General features: G+C 38.9%; 1 protein-coding gene across 1 annotated transcript; it reads left to right on the forward strand.

Annotated features, from left to right (window-relative positions):
• Positions 1-4677: 4677 nt before the first annotated feature.
• Positions 4678-20276, forward strand: LOC100337977 (hyaluronidase Ccc Hy-4). The gene is made up of 4 exons (XM_089329504.1): positions 4678-4746; positions 7866-8825; positions 17282-17371; positions 19822-20276. The coding sequence occupies exons 2-4, from the start codon at positions 7905-7907 to the stop codon at positions 20251-20253; spliced, it is 1443 nt and encodes a 480-aa protein (XP_089185630.1). The 5' UTR covers positions 4678-4746; positions 7866-7904; the 3' UTR covers positions 20254-20276.
• The last annotated feature ends 7388 nt before the right edge of the window (positions 20277-27664 follow it).

The following is a 27664-nucleotide window of genomic DNA, read 5'->3' on the forward strand; positions in this document are numbered from 1 at the left end:
TTATTTGAAAGGCACAAAGAGAGATGGAGCGAGCATGCGCCATACACCTGCTCGTTTAGTTCGACTCTGTCCAGTGCCATCTGTTCCTCCAACGCTCCAGGAGTAAATGTGAGGGCCATAACGTTGAGAGGCTGGCACTGTGCAGGCATCCCTTCTTCAGGAGGGATCCTCTGAATGCTGGCTAAAGGACCTCTGGGGAGAGGCTCAGAGACCACAGTCGCTGCACATGAGTTCCAGGCAGGATGCTGTCTTCCCTAAGTGAGTTACCCACTATCCCCTTCATGGTTTTGAAACTGATAGATAAGATCTTCACCCAGCCTTTAATCACCTCAGCAACTTTGCCTTTTCACGGTTCTCCTCTTCCATAGCTTGTCATTTGAGCCCATAATTCTATTTTCATGTTTCTTCTTTTCTCTGTAGATAATTTTCCTCTTCACTTCAGCACAGATGACCAACTGCATACTCCTATAAAAATTCCCAACTGCCCATTATGCATCGCCTTCCAAAAGCATCCAAATCTCAAAAATCACTGTCTGTTACTTTTTGTGCATATCCTTTGTCTCTTTCTTCTGCCTCTTCCCTCCCAACTCCACTCCATCTGGAGTCCCTTTGTGATTTTATCCCATTAAAATCCTGCTTATTTTTCAAGCCTTCAAAAGTACCTTCAGCTTGAAGCTTATCCAGATCTTCTAAACCATATTTGATATCTTCATGTTTTGAATCCATGTGGCATTCTCATTATTTCAAACTCATGGAACTGATTGTACTCTATAAAATATGTAGGCAATTAAATAATTTCTTATGCTTATACCGGAGTTCACAATTTACTCCCACTGTGCTATGAACATGCTAGGAAATTGTAACTTTCCCTACCTAAAACTAAGCTAATTATCCTTAAAATCATCACCTTCCTGATGTGAATAAACACAGTAGTAAGTGGCGTATACTCATAGAAGTGCCATTGTTTTTGAAAAGAAATGTGTGGAGAACGTGTTTACACGTGAATGCTTCCTTAGTTTGCCCATCATTGAGCATAAACGATTCATGTGTGCAACAATATTGCAAACTCCAGTGCTCTGGGAAGTGCTCTCATGTGGAAGTCCCACCTCTAGTCCCAGTTGCCTGTTCTGGTTTTTACCAGGAAGAGTTCTAAAGGAAGGGAGAAAGAAGATTTTCATTTAATCAACAACTTTGCATCTCTTCTGCTCTAGGGCCCACTGCTTTTACTCTGTGACCTACTGTGGTAGTTTGCTCAAGGATTTTTCTTAGCCCTTTCTTATGTGACTGTCAACTTATCATGGAGCCTCTTATCCACCTTCATGTAGCTGGATAGCTGGCTATATTTATCAGGAATAGTAAATAAGTGTCTTTTTCTATGTTATAGCTCTCTTTTATCCAGAGTGTGAAGGATTTTTTAAAAAGATTTAATTTATTTACTTAAAAGGCAGTTACAGACAGAAAGAGAGGGAGAGACAGAGAAAAGTCCTCCATCCACTGGTTCACTCCCCAGATGGCCACAATAGCTGGAGTTGGTCGGATCTGATGCCAGGACCCAGGAGCAGCTTCTGCGTTTCCCATAGAAGTGCAGGGGCCCAAGCACTTGAGACATTCTTTACTGCTTTCCCAGGCCATAGCTGAGAGCTGGATCAGAATAGGGACAGCCAGGACACGAACTGGTGCCTGTATGGAGGCTTAGCCTACTATGTCACAGCGTGGGCCTCATGTGAAGACTTTTGAAAGGGAGGCAGTCTCACACTGTGCCTGTTTAGCATTCCCTCTGGTTTTTGCTAGGAAAGAGTGACTTCTCAATTCCACAGGAATATTATACATAATATATAGTTTGATACATAATAGTTTCACTGTCTCTCAAATCCTCTGTATTCCACCTGTTCATCCTTCCCTTCCTCTAACCCTTGGACACCATTGATCCTTTTACTATCTCTGTATTTCTGCCTTTTCCAGAATGTTATACGGCTGGAATCTCACCCAGTAATATAAATTTTTCTCCATATCTTTTCATGGCTCATTTGTTTTAAAAAAACTTCATTCTCTTAAAAATATGAGAGAGAGAGAGAGAGAGAGAGAGAGAGAGAGAGAGAGAGAAATATTCCATCTCTTAGTTCATCCTGCAAATGTCTACCTGGACCAGGTGGAAGCCATGAGCCTGCAACTCAATCTGAGTCTCCCATGTAGGTGGCAGGTACCCAAGTACTTCAGACCTCACCTGTTATATATTAGGAGGAAGCTAGAATTGGAAGAAGAGCCAAGACTCAAACCCAAGCACTATGATATGAGATGTGGGAATTACAAGACGCATCTTAAATGCTGTGCCAAAGGCCTTCCCCAGATCATTTACTTTTAACTCTAAATACTATTCCATTTCCTGGATATACCACACTTTACCTAATCATTCCCTTATTGAAAGACATCTTGGTTGCTTCAAAATTTTGGCAATTATGAATCAAGTTGCTGTAAACGTTTATGTGTAGATTTTTTTGTGCAGTTATACATTTTCAAGTCATTTGGGTAGATGAAAAAGCGCACAATTATTGAATCATACAATAAGAGTATGTTTATCTTGGTAAGAATTTGTCATACTGTCTTGCAAATTGGCAGTACAATTTGGCATTCCCATCAGCAATGAATGAAAGAGAGAGAGAGTTCCTGTTGTTGTATGTGCTCATCAGCACTTGAAGTTGGAATTGTTCTGGACTGTGTTCACTCAAATAAGATGTAGTGATATCTTACTGCTATTTTAATTTCCAGTTCCCAAATGACACATGATGTTGACCATTTTTTCATACACTTATTTGCAATCTATATATCTTCTTTGGAAAAATATCTGTGTAAGTCTTTTGTCTACTATTTAATCTGGTTGTTTATTTTCCTATTGTCATGTATTAAGTGTTCCTTGTTTATTTTAGTCACAGCCTTTTTTTTTTTTTAAATTTTGTTTATTTATTTGAGAGGTAGAGTTACAGACAGTGAGAGGGAGAGACATAGAGAAAGGTCTTCCTTCTGTTGGTTCACTTCCCAGATGGCGCAACAATCAGAGCTGCGCCGACCTGAAGTCAGGAGCCAGGTGCTTCTTCCCAGTCTCCCATGCAGGTGCAGGGGCCCAAGCACTTGGGCCATCCTCTACTGCTTTCCCAGGCCACAGCAGAGAGCTGGATTGGAAGAGGAGTAGGCTGGACTAGAACCTGGTGCCCTTGTGGGATGCTGGTGCCACAGGTGGAGGATTAACCTACTGCGCCACTGGCCGGCCCCTAGTCACAGCCTTTTATTAGGTATTTCTTCTGCAAATACTTTCTCCCAGTCTGTGGCTTGTCTTCGTACTCTTGAGAGTCTCTTTCACAGAGTAGGAACTTTTAATTTAATGAAGGCCAGCTTAACAACTATTTCTTTTATAGGTTGTTCCCTTGGTGTTGTATCTAAAGAATCATTTCCATGCCCAAGGCATTCTGGATTTTCTCTTATGTTATCTTTTAGGAGTTTTATATTGTTTTTGTATTTTACATTTAAATGTCTATAACTTTTGCAATGTGTATAATTATATTGGCTTCATCAATATATCCCTTGACCTGGTTCACTGAAACATATTAAATACTCAGAAAGATTTGTTGAATAAAAATTCAAGAGTATGTATGTATTTGTGTATGTTAGTGTATGAGTTTATATATGTTATGAGTAGGAAAATGTAGAGCTAGTCTGATATCTTGGATAATTAAAATGATTAGAAAAATGAATATCAGAGGACATTATGTAGAAATAATTATATTTAAAAATTCATACCACTCATAATGCATACTTTTGTACCATAGCAGAATTTATTATAAAATGCATTCTCTAGAGGGTGGTGTTGTGGCCAGCAGGTTAAGCCACTACATATAATACCAACCTCCTATATGAGAGTCCCAGTTTGAGTCTTAGCCGCTTCCCTTCCATTCTAGCTCCCTGTTGATGCAAGATGGCCCAACTACTTGAGCCTCTGACAGCCACATGCGAGAGAGAGTAGATGGAGTTTTGGGCTTCTGGATTATGCCTGGCCCAACCCAGGCCCTTGCAGCTATTTTGGGAATGAACCAGCAAATGGCAGATGGATCTCTCTCTCTCTCTCTCTCCCCCTCTCTATGTCAGTCTACCTATCAAATAAATAAATGTTAAAAAATAAAATAAAATCCATTCTGGGGATTAAGATAAAGCCCAAAATAAAATTTTAATGAGCTGGTAACATTTATACTCACATAAAATATGATCAAAATCTTCTAGAAAAGGATACATAATTGAATTTTACTAAGTACAATATTTTGTATCATTTTGCCCCTGGAAAGTGTCACATGATATGATATTCAAAAAAAGAATGTTTTTTCCTGAGGAAGTCACAATTTATTAGGCATTCACAGTCATTCTTTGGTGTCTGCAGGGAATGGGCTATAGACCCCTACAAATATCAGAATCAATGGATATTTTATCCAAAGTGATGTAGTATTTATATATAGCCTATGCAATACTCCTGTGTCATTATTATCATTTCTAGATTATGTATAGTACCTTATAAAATGTAAATACTATATAAATAGGTGCTTTACTGCATTGTTTAGGGAATAATGACAAGAAAAATATTATATGTTCAGTTACAGACCCAATTTTTTTCTCAAATATTTTCTATCTGTACTAGGTTGAATCCGTAAACATGGAACCCATGGATACAAAGGGCCAACTGTAGAGCCAGCATGTACCATCATGGTATGAAGGAGATAAAGAATAATATTTATGGGGAATGGAAACTCTTGCATTTCTCCTAACAGCAGGCAAGATGAAGAGGATCTTTACTTCTTTTATTTTTCCGGGGGAATGGCAATAAGACTTCCTAGTTGGAGAAGGATGAAGGGTGTGGCGCCATCTCTGGTGACATGAGACTCATCTGGTGCCACAATACAAATTCCACACAGAGTCAATTCACTTCCAGGAGTAATTAGCATTCACATTGGCTGACTAAAAATTTCACTGTGTAGTGCAGAAAGCCTAGGATTTGCTCAAGTACAAACATGGGCTGTGACAATGTGAGAGTTAATATGTGATTTTAGTTGGTGTCTTTTCCTGTGTTCATTACATTAAGACAATGGGAACTGCATAGATAATATACACCTATTTTAAAAGACTGAGTTGAATTACATCAGAGAAAAATATGATTACTACTTTTGTACAGAAAGTACACAATAAACTAATTTTGATACATAAGTTCAACCATATTTTTTTCAAAGTGAGATCTTACTGGTTGGAACATACCAACTGTTAGACGGTTCTTATATTCTGGGAAGATTCTTTGGCAGTTTTTGTCCCAACTGACTAGTTAGAAGGTACAAAAGAGCCAAGCTTCACTTGGACTTTAACTGCTGAAATACAATCTAATTTCTTCATGGGAAAATTTTGGAGTAAAAGAACAAATTGGGTTTTCAGCTTATTTACATGTCTGAGAGGCAATAGCACCAAAAATCCACAATTAACTCACAGGTAATTGACATCTCTTCCTGTTTTCTATTTCAGCCTATTTTACTTCTAATGGTAATTTCTCTGTTATTTATTTTATTTATTTTTCACAGATACAATTCTAAGAATATAATGATATTCATTCCCCCCTCATTCCCGTCCCCTTTTCTCTTTCTCTTCTCCTTCCTTCCTCCTTTCCTTCCTTGTTTTTGAGATAGCACATTTTGAATTTATATCACAGTGAAAAACCTAATGATCCACTAACTAAAGAGTTCAAGAAGTCAAAAGTAAAAAGAGTACAGTTCAGTGGGAATATATGCAAGGATTATAAATAACAATCAAATAAGGGGCCAGCATTGTGGCTTAGTGAATCAAGCTGCTTGCTACAATGGTATCCCATATAGGTAGCGATTTAAGTCTTGGCTGCTCTACTTCTGATTCAGCTATCTGCTAATGCTCTTGGGAAATTAGCAGAAGATGACCCAAGCACTTGTATCCCTGCACCCACGTGGAAGATCTCAATGAAGCTCCTGGCTCCTGGCTTCACCTTGACCTAGCCCTGGTGTTGTGGTCATTTGGGGAAGTGAATGGATAGAAGATGGAAGATCTCTCTCTATTCTTTCTCTCTCTCTGTGTGTGCCTTTCTGTCTCCCTCTGTGCTCTTTCATATAATAAATGTTAGAAAAAAGAAGATGACCATTTACTCATATTCAGTAAATTTTAAAATGATCACAGGTCATTACAACTATAGTGGCATCTCCTTTTTTTTTTTTTTTTTTTTTTTTTTTTTTTTTTTTTTGACAGGCAGAGTGGACAGTGAGAGAGAGAGACAGAGAGAAAGGTCTTCCTTTGCCGTTGGATCACCCTCCAATGGCCGCCGCTGCAGCCGGCGCACCGCGCTGATCCGATGGCAGGAGCCAGGATCCAGGTGCTTTTCCTGGTCTCCCATGGGGTGCAGGGCCCAAGCACCTGGGCCATCCTCCACTGCACTCCCTGGCCATAGCAGAGAGCTGGCCTGGAAGAGGGGCAACTGGGACAGAATCCGGCGCCCCAACCGGGACTAGAACCCGGTGTGCCGGCGCCGCAAGGTGGAGGATTAGCCTATTGAGCCACGGCGCCGACTTGGCATCTCCTTCTTAATCATTGGTTTGAAAAAGATACAAAACAAAGTTTGACAAAACTTTATTTTCAGCAAAACTGATATACACAGGCATTTCTTTTTTGATTTTTTTTCTGTCTTTTAAAAATGAAGGATAAACCTTGAGGTCAGTGCATTTCAAATTGTGTGTAAGATATTTCAAGTTAGTAAAGTTTATTTCTTTTTGCTTTATTTCACATTTGCTAAAATACCAATATTCATTAATTTTCAACTAAGGATATTCTTGAAGTCACCTTTCCAGTAAACAATAAAAAGATATGGTAATCCACTAAAGTTTTTTTTTTTTTTTTTTTCTAGTTCCTCATACGGTAAAGGGCTTGTCAGTACAGGATTGTCTGGGTTAGTATACAGGAAACTGAATTCAGAACAGCTTGCAGATTCAGTTTGCATAGGTGAGGATTTAAATGAAGCATTGTATTTATTCATTTGTTAAAAAAATTATGTATTTATTTTGAAAGGCACAGTGACAGAGAGAAGAAGCCAGAGAGAGAGAGAGAGAGAGAGAGAGAGGGAGAGAGAGAAAAAGAGTGATTTTCCATCCACGGGTTTACACTCCAAATGGCCACACAACAACTAGGCTGGGCCAGGCAGAAGCCAAAAGCCAGGAATTCATCAAGGTCTCACATGTGGGTGCAGGGTCCCAAGCACCTAGGACATCTTCCTAAGCTTTCCCAGGCATGTCAACAGGGAGCTGGAGGGGAGGTGTGGAGCAGCTGTGACTGGAACCTGCATTCACATAGGGTATGCTGGTATCACAGGTGGTGGCTTAACACACTGTGCCACAACACTGGCCCCCACATTTCAAATTATTAAAAAAAGTTTCCTGGGGCTGGTGTTGTGGGTTAAATCACTGCCTGTGATGCTGGCATCACTTATGAGCTCTGGTTGGAGTCCTGGCTGCTCAACTTCAGATCTGTTTTCCTGCTGGTGCGCCTGGGAGGGGAGTAGAGGATGGCCCAAGTGCTTGTGCCCCTACAACCCACATGGGAGACCTGGCTGCTGGCTCCCATTGCAATCATCTTGGGAGTGGATGAAAGATCTCTGTGTTTCCCCCCGTCTGTAACTGTACCTTTCAAATAAATAAATCTTTTAAAAAGTTTCATTTTTCATCCCTTGTTCAAATGAAACTTTGAATTAGGCCTGCATACTATATTAATAAACCTCATAGTGTTTTTAAAAAAATCTGACCTATTCATTGTGTACTTCAAAACTACAGGACTCCAGGAAACGACTGTGATGCTGAACACTACAGGTCATGAGCAACCAGTGGGTGGCAGGATTGGGAGTGTTGCTGCTCTTGTCCATGGACACTCAGCCAGCCCTGAAGCCAGCAATGCACCCAGTGATCAAAAACCAACCTTTCAACATTTTTTGGGCTGCTCCAACAGTGTATTGCAGGCATAGCTTTAATGTGAATATGAACCTCCAGGTATTTAACATTTTATCCAACCCTACAGAGACAGAGAGTGGATCAACAATTACCATATTTCATCCAAATGAATTGGGCAATTACCCTTATTTCTCTCAAGACGGAGACTCCTATAATGGAGGGATCCCGCAGAACATGAGCCTGTCTGCACACCTCAAGAAAGTTGCCAGCGACATCACAGAAGTTGTCCCTTGGTGGAGAGCAGAAGGACTCGCTGTTATTGACTGGGGAGGTTGGAAACCCCAGTGGGACAGAAACTGGGGCAACAGGATAACATACAGAGAACACTCCCTGGCCTTCGCTAGGAACCATCATCCTTACTGGTCAGAAGCGAAAGTGGAAAAAGTCGCCCAACAGGAATTTGAAAATGCCGGAAGGAGTTTTATGAATATTACTCTCACCCTGGCTTTAGAAATGAGACCAAAACGTTTATGGGGCTTTTATCTCTATCCAGACTGCTACAATTATGATTACAAAGTAAATTCAGGCATATACACAGGTAATTGCCCAGATGATGAAATTTTCCGCAATGACCAACTCCTGTGGCTGTGGGAAAAAAGCACAGCACTTTATCCTTCAATATATTTGGATAAAATACTGAAGTCAAGTGCAAATGCTTTGAAATTTGTTCATTATCGTGTTAGAGAAGCCATGAGAATCGCTAATATGACTAGACATGACTACGTTTTGCCAGTTTTTGTTTTTTCCAGACCATTTTATTTACATAGCATTGAAACTCTGTCACAGGTAAGAAAAAGTACAGTCACTCACATAAAAAAAAAGTACCATTAATAGAATTATACGTAAATGTCTAGAAAGAAATGTTGAAAAATAGTTATTTTCTCTTAGTAGCAGAAAGTTATTCTATTATTATAGGTATTTATTTCCTCAAATGTCAACCTAATTCTGAAACTGTGTCACTGATGATTAGATGTACACTGAGAATTTTTGCACAACGATTTTTTTCTAGCTTAAAATTCACAGAGTTTTTCTGCAGAACAATTGTTAAACTTTAGTTAAATCATGTTAACAGATTAATTTTAACCAGGAAGAAATTTCAGAGTAAATTTCTATGAAAGCATGCAGTGGGTTTCCAATCAGAAACATATAAAATAGAGCTTAGGGAAAGCTACAAAACAATCACATTTTTCATTATATTGCATTTTTATGTTTTAGTTTTCCTGATTTTTTAAAAAAGTGATTTTATCTTTAAGAGTCTACAGTACCATCTAGTGGTTATTATAAAAACATTGAAAGTTATGTAAAAACATGGAATCTTTAGAGAACACAAATTGGGAAATGCAGAGATGTGGAGATGAACTTGTTTGGAAGTTAATGAATTTGCAGATACTGGAAGCATTTAAGTTTTAACCGCATTGTAAGGATGCACTCATTGGATGGTTAGCTAGGTAAAAAAATTCCAGAACTCTTCATTCACACCTGAGAACTAACAATTCAGTTATATCCAATAAAGAACAAGGCCTGTTGCATAGATGATGCATAACTCACTTTCTTAGACCACTGATGTTTGAAGTGAGGATATTTAAATGCAATAGCCATTGCCAAAATATTGCAGGATAAAATCTATTGACCCAAATATTATTCATTAGATTTGACATTTTCCTCACTGCAGTATAACTAAGTATTCAAAATAGGTATTCAGAAGGTGAAGAGGTAACGAATCATAACATCATGGAAAATATTTGGAGGAATCTCAGAGGTATCTAATCCACCTGCCACACAAACATGAATCATTTCTTATCTGGGCCCATGTTAGAAGGGGCAATATTAATTTATAGAAAGTCGTTGAATATGCTGCATCTTCTTTGCCTCTGGATAATTTCATACTTCTAGTTCTACCTTCTGGGTGTGACATAGAACAAATCAAATCCTTTCAAAACCCAGTTTTTCAAGTGTCTTAAGACATCACTCATGTGGTATTTCTCAAGTGATAGATCTCTCAAATCATGTCATTTTTTGAAGTAGTTTTAGGAAAAAGACTAGATTATATTTAGTCATAAAAATTACTTATTGAGGCATTGTCATTGTAGTAGAGCAAGGCCTGCTTCTGGCTTGGCCTGGCCCAGCCCGGGACATTGTGGTTATTTGGGGAGTAAACCAGCAGATGGAAGATCTTTTTCTTTCTCTATCTCTCCCTTTCTCTGTGTCACTCTGACTTTTAAATAAATAAAATAACTCTTAAATATTATTTGTTGAGTTTATAAAAAGTGTTAGGAATAGTATATTACTGATACATTCAGATAGTTTATCTTGAATAAAATTGAGAGATGAGATATTTTCATGAATGTCTTATTTATGTCTTTTCCATTTTTGTACTATTAGACTGTTGAAGTAAATTATGGATTGAGTATCATTTAGAAACTCTACATCAGAAATCTTACTCTATTCATCAAAAAGTATAGATTTATCTGAATATAATATTGAAATGTTTTCATGATTTCCTATTGCCTTGTATATTTCACATATCAACCTAAAGCGTGGATTTTTCTTGTCTGCTAAGTAACATAAATTTTTCAATTTAATTTCCTTACCAACTCTGCCTGGTCTTTCCTTTCAGAAATGTCTTAATTTAAACAAAAGACTTGATTTATGTGTGAGGAATGTGATACCAATTAGTCTAATTGAAGAATAACTTCCTTTCTTGTGTCACATTGACAAATTGCAAAACACAAGTATTACTAATACATGTTGGTATCCATAATATGAAAAATAAAAAAAAAAGTCGGAAATGTTCCAACATCTGAAACTTTGAGCCCTGGTTGATGCCACCAGTGGAGGATTACATTCTTGACCTCATGTGATGGGGGTCACAGTCAAAATACAAATGCATTACAAGTACTGCACAAAATTACCTTCAGGTAACGTGTACATGAAACATAAATGGATTTTATTTTGAGTCTTGGATTCCATCCTCAAGACATCTCATTTCATGTATACAAATATTCCAAAATTTTAAAAAATCCCAAATCTGAAGCACTCAGGTTTCAAGCTCTTCAGACAAGGAACACTCAACCTATCCTGCTGAACCTCAGGGAAGCTTTGCTGTTGCCAGGCCATTTACTCATTCAAGTTTTTGAGTGCTATACCTTTGCACTGGACTCTCCACACTTTGTAGATGAGGCAAGAATGCAGGTTGCTCCAACAGTTATCCCATCTACCACACATCTCTCTCTATTTCCCATATCTTTGCTCTTGGTATATAATCTCCTTTATTTTCCTTTCTTCCTTTTCTTTTCTTTTCTTTTCTTTTCTTTTCTTTTCTTTTCTTTTCTTTTCTTTTCTTTTCTTTTCTTTTCTTTCTCTTTCTTTTGACAGGCAGAGTGGACAGTGAGAGAGACAGAGAGAAAGGTCTTCCTTTTTGCTGTTGGTTCACCCTCCAATGGCCGCCGCTTCCAGGGCACTGCAGCCAGTGCACCGCACTGATCCGATGGCAGGAGCCAGGTACTTCTCCTGGTCTCCCATGGGGTGCAGAGCCCAAGTACTTGGGCCATCCTCCACTGCACTCCCTGGCCATAGCAGAGAGCTGGCCTGGAAGAGGGGCATCTTCTATTAAAATAAAGATAATTTTGGACCCTATCTTACAGGGTTGTTGTGAAAATCAAAAGATACAATGCATATATTTTTTTTTTTTTTTTAACGGGCAGAGTGGACAGTGAGAGAGAGAGACAGAGAGAAAGGTCTTCCTTTGCCGTTGGTTCACCCTCAATGGCCGCCGTGGCCACTCCCTGGCCACAGAAGAGAGCTGGCCTGAAAGAGGGGCAACTGGGACAGAATCCGGTGCCCTGACCGGGACTAGAACCTGGTGTGCAGGTGCCGCAAGGCGGAGGATTAGCCTAGTGAGCCGCGGCACCGGCTGGTATATAATCTTAAACACAACTTCCTCAGATTCTTTTTTTCTTTTTTTGAAGAAGCATTTTCTTTCTTTTTTTTCATTATTTTAATCATAGAAATGTTGATGTACTTCCTTAAGCAAAAGGTTTTTAAAAAGAAAAGTTTGGGCTGCATTTTTTTGTTGTTACTGCCTCTGCCTTGTCTAATAAAAATGACCCACTTTTTTGTGTGGGATTCAACTCTAATCCTAGGATTTCTCATATCCAGAGAATATGATCATTGAGATACTTTATGAACAGAATATGTGTTCTCAAGAAAATGCCACAAAGCAATAGCAATGTCACTTTCTTTTTACACTTCAAAGAACACTTAATTCCACAATGTTAAAAAGAAAGGTTTTTGGTAATATTTCAACCCTTTGGCTTTTTTTAAAATTTATTTTTTCCTCCCAAAGAAACCTTTTATTTAAGGAATACAGACTTCATGCATTACGTAAGTACAGCTCTAGGAATATAGTGATTCGTCCCACCATACTGCCCTCCCACCAGTCTCCCATCCTTTCTCCTCCTCCCTCTCCCATTAAAGAAGCATTTTCTATTTTTTTTAAAGACTTATTTATTGATTTGAAAACCAGAGTTACAGAGAGGCAGAGGCAGAGGCGGGGATAGGGGAAGAGAAAGAGAGAGGTCTTCCATCTACTGGTTCACTTCCTAAGTGACGGCAATGGCCAGAGCTGGGCTGATCTCAAACCAGGAACCAGAAGCTTCTTCCAGGTCTCCCACATGGGTGCAGGGGCCCAAACACCTGGCCATCCTCCAGTGTTTTTCCAAGCACATTATCAGGGACCTAGTGCAGCTGGGACTTGAACCAGCGCCCATATGGATGCCAGCACTGCAGTGCCGGCCCCACCTCCTCAGATTCTTGGTGAATTACAGTCTACTTAATTACCCAATTTGAGAGTTGCTTGGGCACTTCTCTTCTCTTCCTCTAAGACTTTTCTATTTTGATTTCTAAGTAACTCTTCAACTATCCCTTCTGCTGTACAAGAACTGACATTGCCTTTGTTGAGGCCTCACCATATCTCACTGAACAATTTCCATCATCTCCTAATTGGTTATCTTTGTCTATATCATCCTGACAGCATGTAAAATTATCTTTCAAAGTTGAAAATTTGTGTCTTTCTAGTACTAAAAATTTATTGTGTCAAGTTGTAACACTTTAAAATAGCAATTTTTTAAAAAATATTTTTAATGTAGAAAAGACGAGCATTTAATAGCTTGATGAAATACAACCCGTACCCATACACAGTAAATTTACTGTTACGAGAACTTCTAACCCTTCCCAGGTTCTCAGAATCTGGGTACAGCATTATACAAAGTAGCCACTCCATAGATATTTACTTATATGCAAAGATTCATATGCTTTCACTTCTCCTCAAATTCTGTGCACTTTACCACAGGAGTTGTTGGTTGTGTTCGGGAGGGCTGGTATTCTTGCTGCATATGAGCCTCTGTTTTATTCTTCCTTATAGGCACGAAACTGCCCTCTTGCCTCTCTTGTGAATTCCCTTTCATTCTCAGGGCCCCGCCTGCAATTTCAGCTGTTCAAGGAAACTTTCACAGACTCTCTTCCATGCAGTATTAAGCACTTTTAATCAAAATATGCCCTGTGAGTGATACTAAAATTGAAACTGATACTGTAATTACTTCTTTATATGTCTGTCTCATCCATCAAACTAAAGCATTCCCTCAAGAACATGACCTGGAATCTGTTATTTGCAGCAATTAGAACATTGTCTGGGACATCATAAATATTATCAAATAATTTAAGAATAAATTAAGGATCCACTGTTTCCAATTCTGCTATGGTTCTCCGTTTTAGAAACAAGGATAACATTATTTTTTTAACTTTTATTTAATGAATATAAATTTCCAAAGTACAGCTTATGGATTACAATGGCTCCCCCCCCATAACTTCCCTCCCACCCGCGACCCTCCACTCTCCCGCTCCCTCTCCCCTTCCATTCACATCAAGATTCATTTTCAATTAAGGGATAACATTATTAATGTGTTCTTTACCTTAGTCAATGGGTAGAGTCTTTATTTTTTAAAGATTTTATTTATTTATTTATTTAAAAAGGAGAGAGAGAGAACGAGAGAGGAAGGAGAATAGAGAGAAAAAGAGAGAAAGAGGGAGAAAATGTATCTGAAACTGTAAAAGCTGTATTCCTATGCATTCCTATGGACTTACTTCTAAGGGTACAGTTTAATAAATTTGCCATGGGATCCCAAATCCCCTTGGGCTGGGTGGTGAAAGTAACATCTTAAGTTTAAAAGTGATCATATAGGTGGAATTGATTGTTAAAGTGATCATGTCAATAGGATTAAGTGTCGCTCCCCCTCTTCATGGAGGAACGACACTAAACCCTGCCTAGGCTTCACATCCGAGTCACGGCACCATTACGTCGCTCCCCGTCTTCGTGGAGGAACAACACAAGACCCTGCGTTGTTCTTTCGTCTGCTCGGCCCTCCCCGGGTTTGCTGCTGGTTCTTCCCGGGTTGGCTACCGTCCCTTCCACCTCCGTGGAAGGGCGGTTCTCCCTGCCACATTCCCCACTTCGGCGGGGGAGCGGCACACCGCCGGCCGGCTCTCTCGGGGGCTGCACAGGTGTTCCTCAGGTGTTCCTTCAGATAGATGTTCCCCTTAGATGTTCCTCGTGCATGTTGTCTCTCTCCTCCTTTATAGTCCTCTTCCACCAATCCCAACTCTGCTACCCACACGCCGAGTATGCTGCTCTCCTCCAATCAGGAGCAGGTCCTACAGTTTATTGGTTGAACTGGAGGCAGCTGTGTAGAAGCTGGTTCCCTTCTCAGCGCCATATTGTGGGAAAGCAGATGCATAGAATAAGTCTTAATTCCAGTAACTTAGTCTAGTCCGAGTTGCTCCCCACAATTAAGTGTTTACTGCTAATAGTAAATAGAATTAAAGAGGAGTAAATGCTCCAACATGGGAAGGAGTCCATACAGCAGACTCATAGAGTGACAATTGCTATAACTAACACTCAGTAATCTCAGAGTCAGCCCTAAAGGCATTCTGGTCTATCCGAAAAGCCCACAAGAGCGTTTCAGGCATGGAAAGCCAGGACACTCGTACAAAAAGTGTCCCTACATGGAGAACCTCCCTGGGTAAAACCCCAGTGAAAAGAAGTGGTCATCAAAGAAGGATGTACTTTTCTCCAAAAGGAGGAGGGAATTTCCACTTTGCTTATGGCCTTGTCTGAATCCTGATGGAGTTTGTGAACTCAAAAGGCTTCCATAGCCTACACAGCTCACATCAAGAGCCTCGGGTAATCATTGATGTCATACATAAGGGTGTTAATTGTTAAATTAACAATAGAAGTCACTGTGTACTAACTTCCCATGCAGGACCTCCCTCCTCAAAGAGCTACAGTATTAGCATTAATGATGAAGTTTGTTCCCAAAGATTTACCTTGTTCTAGTGTGTTATATTCCAACCCATCATAAGTTCTATTTATGTCTAAGTGTCAAACTCCATTGCCTGTATTTTTAGGCATTTTTTGAAAGCTTATTAAGTGCCTCAAACATGAACTCTTGGATACATGTATCTCTGAAATTCCTACCTCACATGTTTTAACATAAAGCCAAATACAAAGTACAGAATGGTTAAAAGCCTCAGGACTTCTGATGAGACAGTTGCTTCAATGCATCTTATGGTGTGCTAAACCTTTGTCTAAGGGATAATTTCTCTTACATCCCACTAAACCTGGAATCTGGGAAAGTGAGGATATAAAACTTCCCAAAGCTCAGGTTTCTAAACTAGAAGTAGATTACCTGGGATATGTTCTAACTCTAGAAGAAGTGTGTTCTTCCAGTAAAAAGAAGGGATGCTATTTTATATATGGTCCTCATAGACTAAAAAGGCAGCTGAGGATATTTCTGGGAATGGCAAGATTCTGTGGAATTTGGATTCCAAGATTTGGATCCCAAACTTTTGTATATAGCTTTAAAGAGGTCCTGAGACAGACACTGTGCTGGACAGTGTAGCTACAAGAGTTGTTCCAAAGAATTAAGGAGCTTCTAACAGAAGTTCTGACATTGGAAATTGCTGATGACAGGATTCTTCAGAATATGGATTCCAGGATTTGGATTCTAAGCCTTGTATTTGCTTAAAAAGCCCCTGACACAGACACACTGTGCTGGACAGGGGACCTACAGAAGGTGTTCCAAGGAACTAAGAAGTTTTGACAAAAACTCCAACATTAGGAATTCCTAAACAAACCATTCACAGAAAGATCCTCTTCAGATCAGTTGCAGCGTAAATGGAAGGGACCTTACCAGGTGCTACTAAGCACAACTACCTCAGTAAAATTAGGGTTAAATCTCTACCTATTAAGTCTTCACAGGTAAACTCAAAAGACATTCCTGATTATTCCTGTAAGTCAATCAGAGACCTTACGTACCTCTTCAAAACAAAAAGGATAAACAAAGCCTTTGCTTTCTCACATCAAGACACCGTCTGTTGAAATCTCTACTTAGTATATACTAATAATCAGTATATACTGATTAAGGGAATGGAGTCTCTGAGGGGGAATGTTGTAGGCAGGCATATAGGTTAGAACTGATCAGGTTTGTGAGCTAGAAGACCATGCTTTCACCATGCCCGTGTGACCTCATATCCCTACCTGACTACACCTGTGTGCCCACTGGCCACTCAGGCTAGTCAATCACTCCTCTTTAGAAGTGAATTAAAGGCTTGAAACACAGTGGGCCCAGCCCTTTTTGGCCCCCTTTTTGCCATGTTTCCTTTTTGCCCTGGATCCACTTGCTGTCCTGGTGCCTTTGGGGTGCATGGCCTTCGGGCCACCTGCCCTATGCTTTCTGGCCTGCATACTCCTCCACGTGGCTGGCTTCTGGTACTCAGTATGAATCCAGATTTCCCTCTCTTAGATATGGCCCCTCACTCTCCTATGTGTTTCTCCCATTGACTATAAAGCTTAACAACTGAAAAAAAAAAAAAAGAATCCACTGATTCACTCACTTTTCAAATGGCTGTAAAGGCTGGGGCGGGGGGGGGGTGGGTGCGCAAATTGCAGCCAGTAGTAGCCTGGAATCCCATCCCTATCTCCTATGTGGTAGCAGGGGCCCAAGTACTTGGGCCATCTTCTGTTGCTTTACAAGGTGCATTAACAGGAAGCTGGTTCAGAAGTAGAGCAACCGGGACTCAGATGGGTGCCCATATGGCATATTGGCATCTCAGGCAGCAGTTTTACCTGCTTCACCACAAGTCTTATTGAATTATCAGAAACTATTCCTAACATTTCTCTTTTCTAGGAAGACCTAGTGCATACAATTGGTGAAAGTGCTGCATTAGGAGCAGCAGGAATAATATTGTGGGGAGGAGATGAGTACACTACTTCAAAGGTAAGTAATGATTTTTCTGTCAGTATCTTGAACATATTTTAGATATTTGGAGTTTAAAATATTTTTTTCCACATCAAAGCCAAATCGTTGCATATTATCTGCTACCTTGACTTTAATGAAGTTTGATGGCCAGAGGGACTAACATTGTGTGAGCACCTACTCTGTGCCAGCCTCTGTGGTTAGCAGAGGGGTAGGAAGAGCTCAATTCTTCCAATCAGGCAGCCCTAAATAAGAGGTTGATAGTTTGGATTCTAGGAATGTACTTCGGGGCATCTTAATTAACCTCTCTGAATCTCAGCTCATCAGTCTAAAAAAGCTGAATTAAACTAAATAAAACAAAGCTACTTTGCAAGAGTTTTGTCAGGTAATATGTGAAAAGGAAAAATAATATTAAATTTAAAAGATAAGTAATTGGCCGGCGCCGCGGCTCACTAGGCTAATCCTCCGCCTAGCGGCGCCGGCACACCGGGTTCTAGTCCCGGTCGGGGCGCCGGATTCTGTCCCGGTTGCCCCTCTTCCAGGCCAGCCCTCTGCTGTGGCCAGGGAGTGCAGTGGAGGATGGCCCAGGTGCTTGGGCCCTGCACCCCATGGGAGACCAGGAAAAGCACCTGGCTCCTGGCTCCTGCCATCGATCAGCGCGGTGCGCCGGCCGCAGCGCGCCGGCCGCGGCGGCCATTGGAGGGTGAACCAACGGCAAAGGAAGACCTTTCTCTCTGTCTCTCTCTCTCACTGTCCACTCTGCCTGTCAAAAAAAAAAAAAAAAAAAAAAAAAAAAAAAAAAAAAAAAAAAGATAAGTAATTGTTTCATTCATAGCAAGAAGGGTAAATTCTCCAAATGATTATTTTTCTGATTAAATAGAAATTCACACAAGAGTAAAACATATTTGTAAATAAAGGTTTATTAATGATTTACTGTGGAGTAGTGGGTTAAACCTCTGCCTGTGGTGCCGGCATCCCATATGGGTGCTGATTTGAGTCCTGGCTGCTCCACCTCTGATCCAGCTCCCTGCTGATGGCCCGGGAAAGCAGCAGAAGATGGCCCACTCTTGGGCCCCAGCATTTGCATGAGGGATCCAGAAGAAGCTACTGGGTCCTGACTTTGGATTGGCCCAGCTCTGGTCTTTGCGGCCATTTGGAGAGTGGACCAATGGATGGAAGATCTCTGTTTTTCCCTCTCTCTATCTGTGACTTTGCCTCGCTAATAAATAAATAAATCTTAACAAAAAAAGAACACTGAATGTGAAGTCTACCTTTTTAACTTTTTTTGAAGCACACAGTACAATGTTAACTAAGTTGTACAGCAGATTTCTGGAATTTATTTATATGGCATAAGTGAAACTTTACACCCATCGAATAACAACTTCATTCCCCGCATCCCAACCCCTTGACAATTACTATTTCATTCTCTGCTCTGTGAGTTTGAGTATTAGGCATCATCTGTAAGTGAACTCATGCAGTGTTTGTCCTTCTATGCCTCCTTCATTTTACTCAGCATAACATCTTTTAGATTCACCTGTATTTGTGGCAGAATTTCCTTATTTTTTAAGATTAAAATTAATATTCTATTGAATGTATATTCATTATTTTTATTCATTGCTCTATGGATGGATATTTTGGCTACAGTATTAAACATGGAAGTGAAGATACCTCTTCAAGAATGTGATTTTAATTCTTTTGGGTATATTCCCAGAAGTATATTGGTATATATGCTGGGTTATATGGTAATTCCATTTTAAACCCATTTTGAATTTTTTAAAGAATTTCTACACTGATTTTCATGGCTGCTATACCATTTTCAGTCCCACCAACCTGGTACAAAGTTTCCATCTTCTCTACAAGCTCATCAACACTTGCCCTTTTGTGCTTTGAAGACAATGGTCTTCCTAAAAGGTGTAAGGTGATTAACTCACTGAAGTTTTCACTTATATTTCCTTGATAATATTGATGTTGAGCATCATTTCACCTTTTTTTTTTTTTTTACAATTTGCATGTCTTCTTTAGTGAAATATTTATTCAAGTTGTTCGCCATTCTTAAAAAGTAGATTATTAGTGTGTTTTGCTGTTGAGTTGTAGGAATTTCTTAGATATTTTGGATATTAATGTCTTATAAGATATGCTTCACAAATATTTTCTGCCATTCCAGATGTTCCTTTCTCATTAGTTGATTGTTTCTATTATTGTACAGAAACTTTTTAGTGTGATGTAGTACCATTTGTTCATTTTTGTTTTTGTTCTCTGTGTGTTTCAAATAAGTAAAAGGTCTTCTTATTAAAAGGTATACCTGATCACTCATATGACATTATAAAGGCTTAGTCCTCACTTAAAAGATTAATTCCCCTGAAATGCTTTTCTACCTTAGCCTTATCAAATACAAAACTTCTGGCATTAGTACCAGAATAATGAGATCACATTTTGAGAGCACTTTAAGTAGATCTCTATTTTCCCCACAGGAGACCTGCTTATCTGTAAAACAATCTGTTCAAGGGCCATTGGGTCATTATGCTGTTAATGTGACATCTGCTGCCAAGTTCTGCAGTCAAAATCTATGTAATAATCATGGAAGATGTGTTCGGAAAATACCTGAATCCTCCTCCTATCTGCATATGCCTGAAAGCAGCCGTAAAAAGTACATCGTCAACAAGAGCCTCAGATTCATCCTTTCTGAAACCAGTAAGCTGAAGGCAGAGACAGACATGAAGAATGGATTTGTATGTCACTGCTATTATGGCTGGCATGGGGAGTCTTGCCACCAGCAGCGTGTTTCAGAGCTCTTAAGTAGGAAGAATACAGCTTCTACTGCATGCTTCGATTTATCAGTTTTTTTCTGCATAACTTTATTTCTGATTCTGCTGAAATTTTTTTACTTACTACTACAATATTAAATTTTTCCTGGAAGAGTAGAAAACTTTGACTTTTTCTTTAATTTCAATATATTTATTGGTTTTATGGTTTAAAAAAGTAACCATTGACTCCATTCGTTGATATAGCAATTACTTATTGAGTGTTTATTTTGTGTGAATCAATAGGAATAAGCAAGTTATATATATATATATAATATATATATGCCTACAGGGACTGTAAATTCTTATGAGAAAATCAATAAAAGAAAAATAAATAGACAAATGCATATATATATATCAGGTGATGGTAAGTGCTGCAGAGAATAATAAAGCAGAATAAAAGGGTTAGAGAGTGTGAAGGAGTACTGGAAAGTATAAGGGTGGTCATAAGGACTCTACAATTATATGATCTGAAGGCAGAAGGAGCAGTTCAAGAATAGTGTGGGCAAGGGGGGAGGGTAGAGTGGAAACTATCACTATTCCTGAATCTGTATATAGGAAATACAGGAAATTTGTATACCTTAAATAAAATATTTTTTTTTAAAGAATACACCTAAGAAAGAGCACTCTTGGAATAGGGAAAAACAAATACAAAAGAAGGTAGGTACTCAGACTCTAGGGGTTGGGAGTCCCTAAATAATACAATGCTAAATTATTGGGTTGAAAAACATCTATATTGAATGTCCAAAGAAATGCCAGGGCTTTTGGAAACCCATTTAGCTATCATTGATATCAGAGGATATATCCTATTAGAATCCCATAAATAGGAATTTATATTAGAAATTATTTTATATGATATTTTTGGCTTATTAAAGAATGTTGTATTTGAGCAATTCACCAGTTCTCAATACATGGTAATTCATTTGAACAATTCATGAGGTCCCTTGATGTGACCTAGTTATAATCCAAGTCATCTTTCATAAAGATTCAAAAGAGATAACAGCTCAAATACTATTTTTTAGGGTAGATAATTTCCTTTTTAACACTTTCCAAATATTGCACTTTCATATGTACTTTGTCCTGGCATACAGACAAGGCATTGATAGGCAAATCACAGTCAGATTCCTATTTCAGTTCACTTGTTTGTCTACTCATTCGCTATTCAGTCATTTATTTGGGGAATAAGTAAATGTTAAAGCAGTAGCAAAATTGAGGCTAATTTGGTAAATTTTCCCTTTTGTCTGTGTCCTTCTGCACCAAGACTCCAACTGTGGTAATTAGATTCTTATGCCCAAACACAAAATGTTTTTACAACTATTAAAGTTGGTATAAAACCATTGCAAGTGAAAAGGAAAGACTCCCTCTGTCCTTACAGTGATAAAATGTTCTTCAACAATTATTATATCTGGGTTCTGATATGGAATGAATTCCGGTAAAGTAGGAAAAGGCAAATACTAATAAATGTTATCACCATTTTGAACAAGAAGATATAAAATAAAAACATATCTAATTTTGTCCAGAAACAATGTATAAATCAAAGAATATACAAAAGTTCATTGTTTAAACTTACAGTGCCACCAAAATTGTCAGAACTTAAGAAGGACTGAAGTAGATAAAAAGAAAACTGAAATATATGATTAACACATTGAAGGAAATAGTAAGCATCTAAATCCTATTACTCACCGATAATCATTTGACTTTTTTCTTGATAAAAGATTATTAAATTTTTTCCAATTAAATTTAATAGGCAGTAAAAAAAAACCCTAAAACCAAAGGAACTACTATATTTCTAATCATGGATTTTTCAGAAGTTTGTTTGTAAAAAAGACTGCTCAAATTAATAATAGATAATGAAAAGCATCCAGTTTTTGTTGTAATTTTTAATTTTTAAATTTCTTAAAAGATTTATTTATTTATTTGAAAGTCAAAATTACACAGAGAGAAGGAGAGGCAGAGAGAGAGAGAGAGGTCCTCCATCTGCTGGTTTACTCACCGATGGACTGCAATAGGCGGAGCTACGCTGATCCGAAGCCAGCAGCCAGAAGCTTCTTTTGGGTCTCCCACGTGGGTGCAGGGGTCCAAGGACTTGGGCCATCTACCACTGCTCTCCCAGGCCATAGCAGAGAGCTGGATCAGAAGTGGACCAGTAAGGTCCCGAATCAGCACCCATATGGAATGCCGGCACTGCAGGCGGCTGCTTTACCCTCTACGCCACAGCACCTGCCCCCTGTAATTTATCTTTGTCTTACATAATTTTGACTTTCCAGATTATATAGTCAACTAACTTATAAAGAGTAATCAATTACATCTAATCTAAGAACAGATATACACATCCCTATGCTTTCTTAAAGAAAATATCAAAATTTAGGCTATGTTGCATTATTAATGATAATTTTCCAAGAGGAATTAAGTAAGGGCTCATCTATAAGCAAAATATCTTACAAACACTAGAAATCACTTTACTAAGTGAAACATGTATTTTGAGATAATGACAGTGTTTCTGTTTGAAAGCCAAGGAGGGCTTGTTTCATCAGAAAATTTCTTGCCCAATGACTGTCCATTGCCTAGGGCAGTGTTGTTTCTTCCCTCCTATTGTTAAAAAAAAATCACAGTAAAGGAAATCCAAGATGGCTGAATAGGGTACAGCTTCACTAACTTAAGCTGCTTTGGGATATGAAAGAACAAAGGAAGGACTCTTTCTAGGGGTCTGACTGAGAGAAATTTTTGCTGAAAAAGTGGACATGCTCAAGCTGACTTACCTCAAACGGTAGAGTCAGAAACATATCAGGGGATTCGAATTCAATCCCATCGAGGTGGCATGTACCAATGCCATCTCACTAGTCCCAGTGATCAATTTCTGTTCACAGTTGATCATAATGATAGGACTAAGAAACAAAGGGATCACATAAACAAGAATAGTGTCTGCAAATACTAGCTGATAGAATAAAAAAGGGAGAGAACGATCCAACATGGGAAGTGAGATACACAGCAGACCCATAGAATGGCAAATGTCCTAACAGCACTCTGGCCTCATAATCTGCCCTTAAGGCATGTGGATCTGGCTGAAATGCCCATGAGAGTATTTCAGGCATGGAAAGCCAAGACACTCTGGGGGAAAAAAAAAAAACCTAAATGAAAGATCTCCACGAGTGAGATCCCAGTGGAAAGAATGGGTCATCAAAGAAGGAGGTACCTTTCTCTGAAGGGAGGAGAGAACTTCCACTTTGACCATGGCCTTGTCTAAATATGATCAGAGTCAGTGAACTCAGGGGGTTTCCATAGCCTTGGCAGCTCAAGACAAGAGCCTAGGTTGATTACTGATGCCATAAACAAGAGTGTCAATTTGTTAAGTCAACAACAGGAGTCACTGTGCACTTACTCCTCATGAAGGATGTTTGGACTTAGTGTGCTGTATGTACATTGAGATTTAATGCTATAACTAGTACTCAAACAGTATTTTTCACTTTATGTTTCTGTGTGGGAGCAAACTGTTGAAATCTTTACTTAAACTGATCTGTATCTAAAGAGAATCGAAAATGAATCTTGATGTGAATGGAAGGGGAGAGGGAGTGGATAAGGGGAGGGTTGCGGGTTGGAGGGACGTTATGGGGGGGAAGCCATTGTAATCCATATTCTGTACTTTGGAAATTTATATTCATTAAATAAAAGTTAAGAAAAAAAAGACTCCATGGGAGAAGAGAAGAGAAGAGAAGACACACCACTGTGGCAAGCTGTGTGGTGCAGTCAGCTGCCAACTGTGAGCTGCCATCTTACCATGTCAAGGTAGGAAGAAATTGCCACATGCCCCTCTGCTCACTGTTTTAGCTGAGGGGGAATTACACAGTCACCCAATGACTTTTTCTTTAGCCTGGAGAGCTGACAGGGGTCTGAGCATCTGCTGGGCTTAGAGCAAGGCAGCTGCTTTGCTTTCCTCCCTTTCTCCACCTGCACAGAGCACCTACTTGGTATCAAAAAGTTAAACAGTGCACCTTTGTTCTGCTTCTACCAGCATCATAGTTAAGAGTAAGGGCAACATGTGGGACAAAGTGCAGATCCCCTGCATCTTGGGACTGTGGAGTTTTGGGGCATTAGCTCCAGAGCTACACTCATACACTCTATGTAAGCCAAGGGGATTCACCTTAGATTCTGGGGAGCTAACACCAGAAGCAACCCATAAAAAATCTGCTCTCACCCTGGGATATCTGGGTAGTGACCCCAGTATACCTTGCAATGGCAGGATTCTAACAATTCATTCCAAATATCTTGGTGCAACTGGAATCTACCTGATGGAAATAGGGAAGAACCTACTTGAATTCTGCCTCTCTGGACTCATACCTTCCAGGGTAAAATCTCTTGTATACCTTGTAGTCATCCTGCAGGGCTGGAACAGAGTTCATTTTACATCCCCAAGTCCTAGGACTAGGGCTGTTGGTATTATAAGCCACAAACACTAGTTGGACTCTCTTAGCAGGAACTGAGGAAGGGTCCATCCATATCACATAGTCTTAGAGCCACAGCAATTGGCATCATTCAGGCTGGCCAGTACGACAAGGGGGGTAGCCACCCTTGTCTTCCTCAGCACCAAGAACAAGGCCCTGGCTATCAAATTCACCAAAGACTGACACTAAACTCTCTCTGGACCAAAGATACACACCCAAGGAAACACTTATCTCACAGCCACACTTCTATCCCTACGAACTGCAGCAGACTAGACCACTGTGTCACTTATAGACACACCTTACATTAAGAGAAAAGAAATCATTCAGAGATTACACTCCTGGGCTTACCTACAACCAAAGCCAAAGGAACAAGCCAAGTGACACTCTGCATTCCAACTAAGCCATAAAATATTTTCCAATAAAGCCTACTCCATAAAGAAGGAATGAGTATACCAGGTGTGACATGCAGAAGCAAGGAAGTGTGATTCTCCAAAAGAATACACTAATTCTCCAGAATTAGATCCTGAACTGAAGGAAATCTATGAAATGACAGGGAATTTAAAATAATGTTTGTAAGGAAACTCAAAGATATGCATGACACTGCAGATAGATTAAATAAATGAGGAAATCAATGAATGACATACATGGAAATAATACTAAGGAGATGGAACTCATTAAGAAAAACCAATTTTGCATATGAAATTTTGTTTTTTAAAAAATGTGTTTATTTGAGAGGCAGAGTTAAAGAGAGAGAAAAAGAAAGAGAGACAGAGAGGTTTTCCATCTGCTAATTCACTCCCCAAATGGTAACAATGGCAAAGCTGGGTTGGTCTGAAGCCAGGACCAGGAGCTTCTTCTGGGTCTCTCATGCGGGTGCAGGGGCCTAAAGGTTTTCCAGGCACTGCTTTCCCAGGCAATTAGCAGGGAGCTGGATTGGAAGTGGAGCAGCTAGGACTTGAATTGGCACAGGCAGAGGGTTAACCTACTACACCATAGCCCCAACCCTGGAGATGAAATTTTCAGTCAGTGAAATAAAAGATATGATTGAGAGCTTTAACAGTAGAGTGGGTCAAGCAGAGGAAAGAATTTCTGACTTTTAGACAAGAATTTTGAAATAACCCAGACAAAAATAAATAGAAAAGAATTTTAAAAAATGAAGAAAGTATACTTGAAATATAGGATTCTATGTGTTATAGGTATTCTTGAAGGAGAAGAAAAAAGAAAAAGGCATAACAAAATTTCCCAGGTCTTGAAAGAGACCTGGACATCCATATAAAAGAAACTCAAAGAACCCCAAGTACACTCTACCAGAAAGGTCTTCTCCAAAGCATAGTGCAGTCAAATTGTCAAAAGTTAAAGACAAGGAGAGAATTCTAAATATAGTAAGAGAAAAGTGTTAAGTTACATATAGAGGAAAACCAATTAGACTAATATCAGACTTCTCAATGGAAGCCTTACAGTCCAGAAGAGTGGGATGATATATTTAAGGTCTTAAAAGAAAAATTCCAACCAAAAATATTATATTCAGCAAAGCTATCCTTTAAAAGTAAAGGAAAAATAAAGTATTTTTCAGATAAGCAAAAACTGAGAATTCACCACCAGGCCAGCATTACAATAAATTGTGAAGGGTGTCCTGAAATAAAACCCTACATGAAAATACATGACACCATCAAATTCACTAACAGAACAGATGGAATCGTTATTCAGTCAACAAAATGAGAAGTCTTAGTTCTTATCTATCTACTAACTTTGAATGTAAATGGGTTAAATTCACCAACCAAGAGACTTAGATTGGCTGAATGGATAAAAAAATCATGACCCCACTATATGCTACCTATAAGAAACTCACTTCACTAAGATACAAACATATTGAAAGTGAAGGGTTAGAAAAAGATATACCAGACAAATGAAAACCAAAACTGAACAAGCATAGCTATCCTGGTATCAGATAAACCAGACTTTAAATAAGAAACCATAAAAAGAGACCAAGAAGGGCATTATATTTTGATAAAAGGTTCAATGAAACAAGAAGATATAACAATCATAAATATATTTGCACCCAACAGAAGGCCACCCAGATATACACAGCAAATACTATTACACCTAAATGGAGGGATAGACTCCAATACCATAATAGTGGGTGACTTCAACACTCCACTCTCATCAGTGGACAGATCATTTAGACAAAATGTCAATAAAGATACATCAGAGTTGAAATTTACTATCGAGAAAATGGACCTAACAGTTACAGGACATTTGTCCCAATAGCTTCAGAATACACATTCTTCTCAACAGCACATGGGACATTTTCTAGGAAAGACCACATATTAGGCTATGAATCAAGTTTCAGTAAATTTAAAAAGATTAAAATACAAGTGATTATAAGAAATTACCATGAAGGCTTATATACTAATAAACTAGAAAACCTCAAAGAAATGGATAAATTCCTGGATTCGTAAAAGCTATCAAGATTAAATCAAGAGATATAGACAATCTAAACAAACCCATAACAAGCAATGTCATTGAAGCAGTAATCAAAAGTGTTAAATCAAGGAAAAGTCTGGGACCTGATGATTTACTACAAAACATTCAAAGAGAAAGTAACTGTAACACTCTCAAACTATTCCAAAACATTGAACAGGATGGAACTCTACCAAACGTTTTATGAGACTAGCATTACTTTGACACTAAAGCCAAATATATGATACAAAAAGAAAACCACGAATTCATATCTTTAATGAACATAGGTACAAAGATTCTCAACAAAATACTAGCAATTCAAGTCCAAGATCATATCAAAAAGGTCATACCTCATTACCAAGTGGGATTTATCTCAGAAATGCAAGGGTAGTTCAACATTCACAACTCAGTAAAAATCACAAATCACATCAATAGAATGAAGAACAAAAGCCATATGGTCATCTCAGTAGATACAGAGAAAGCATTTGATAAGATTCAGCAACTCTTCATGATAAAAACTCTCCGCAAATTAGATATAGGAGTATTCCTTAAAATTATAAAGGATGTATACCATAAGCCAACAGCCAATATCATACCAAATGGGAAAAGCTGAA

Source organism: Oryctolagus cuniculus, chromosome 3 (genome assembly GCF_051225735.1).
Source record: "Oryctolagus cuniculus isolate XC-2025 breed Fujian yellow rabbit chromosome 3, ASM5122573v1, whole genome shotgun sequence".
NCBI classification, from domain to species: domain Eukaryota; kingdom Metazoa; phylum Chordata; class Mammalia; order Lagomorpha; family Leporidae; genus Oryctolagus; species Oryctolagus cuniculus.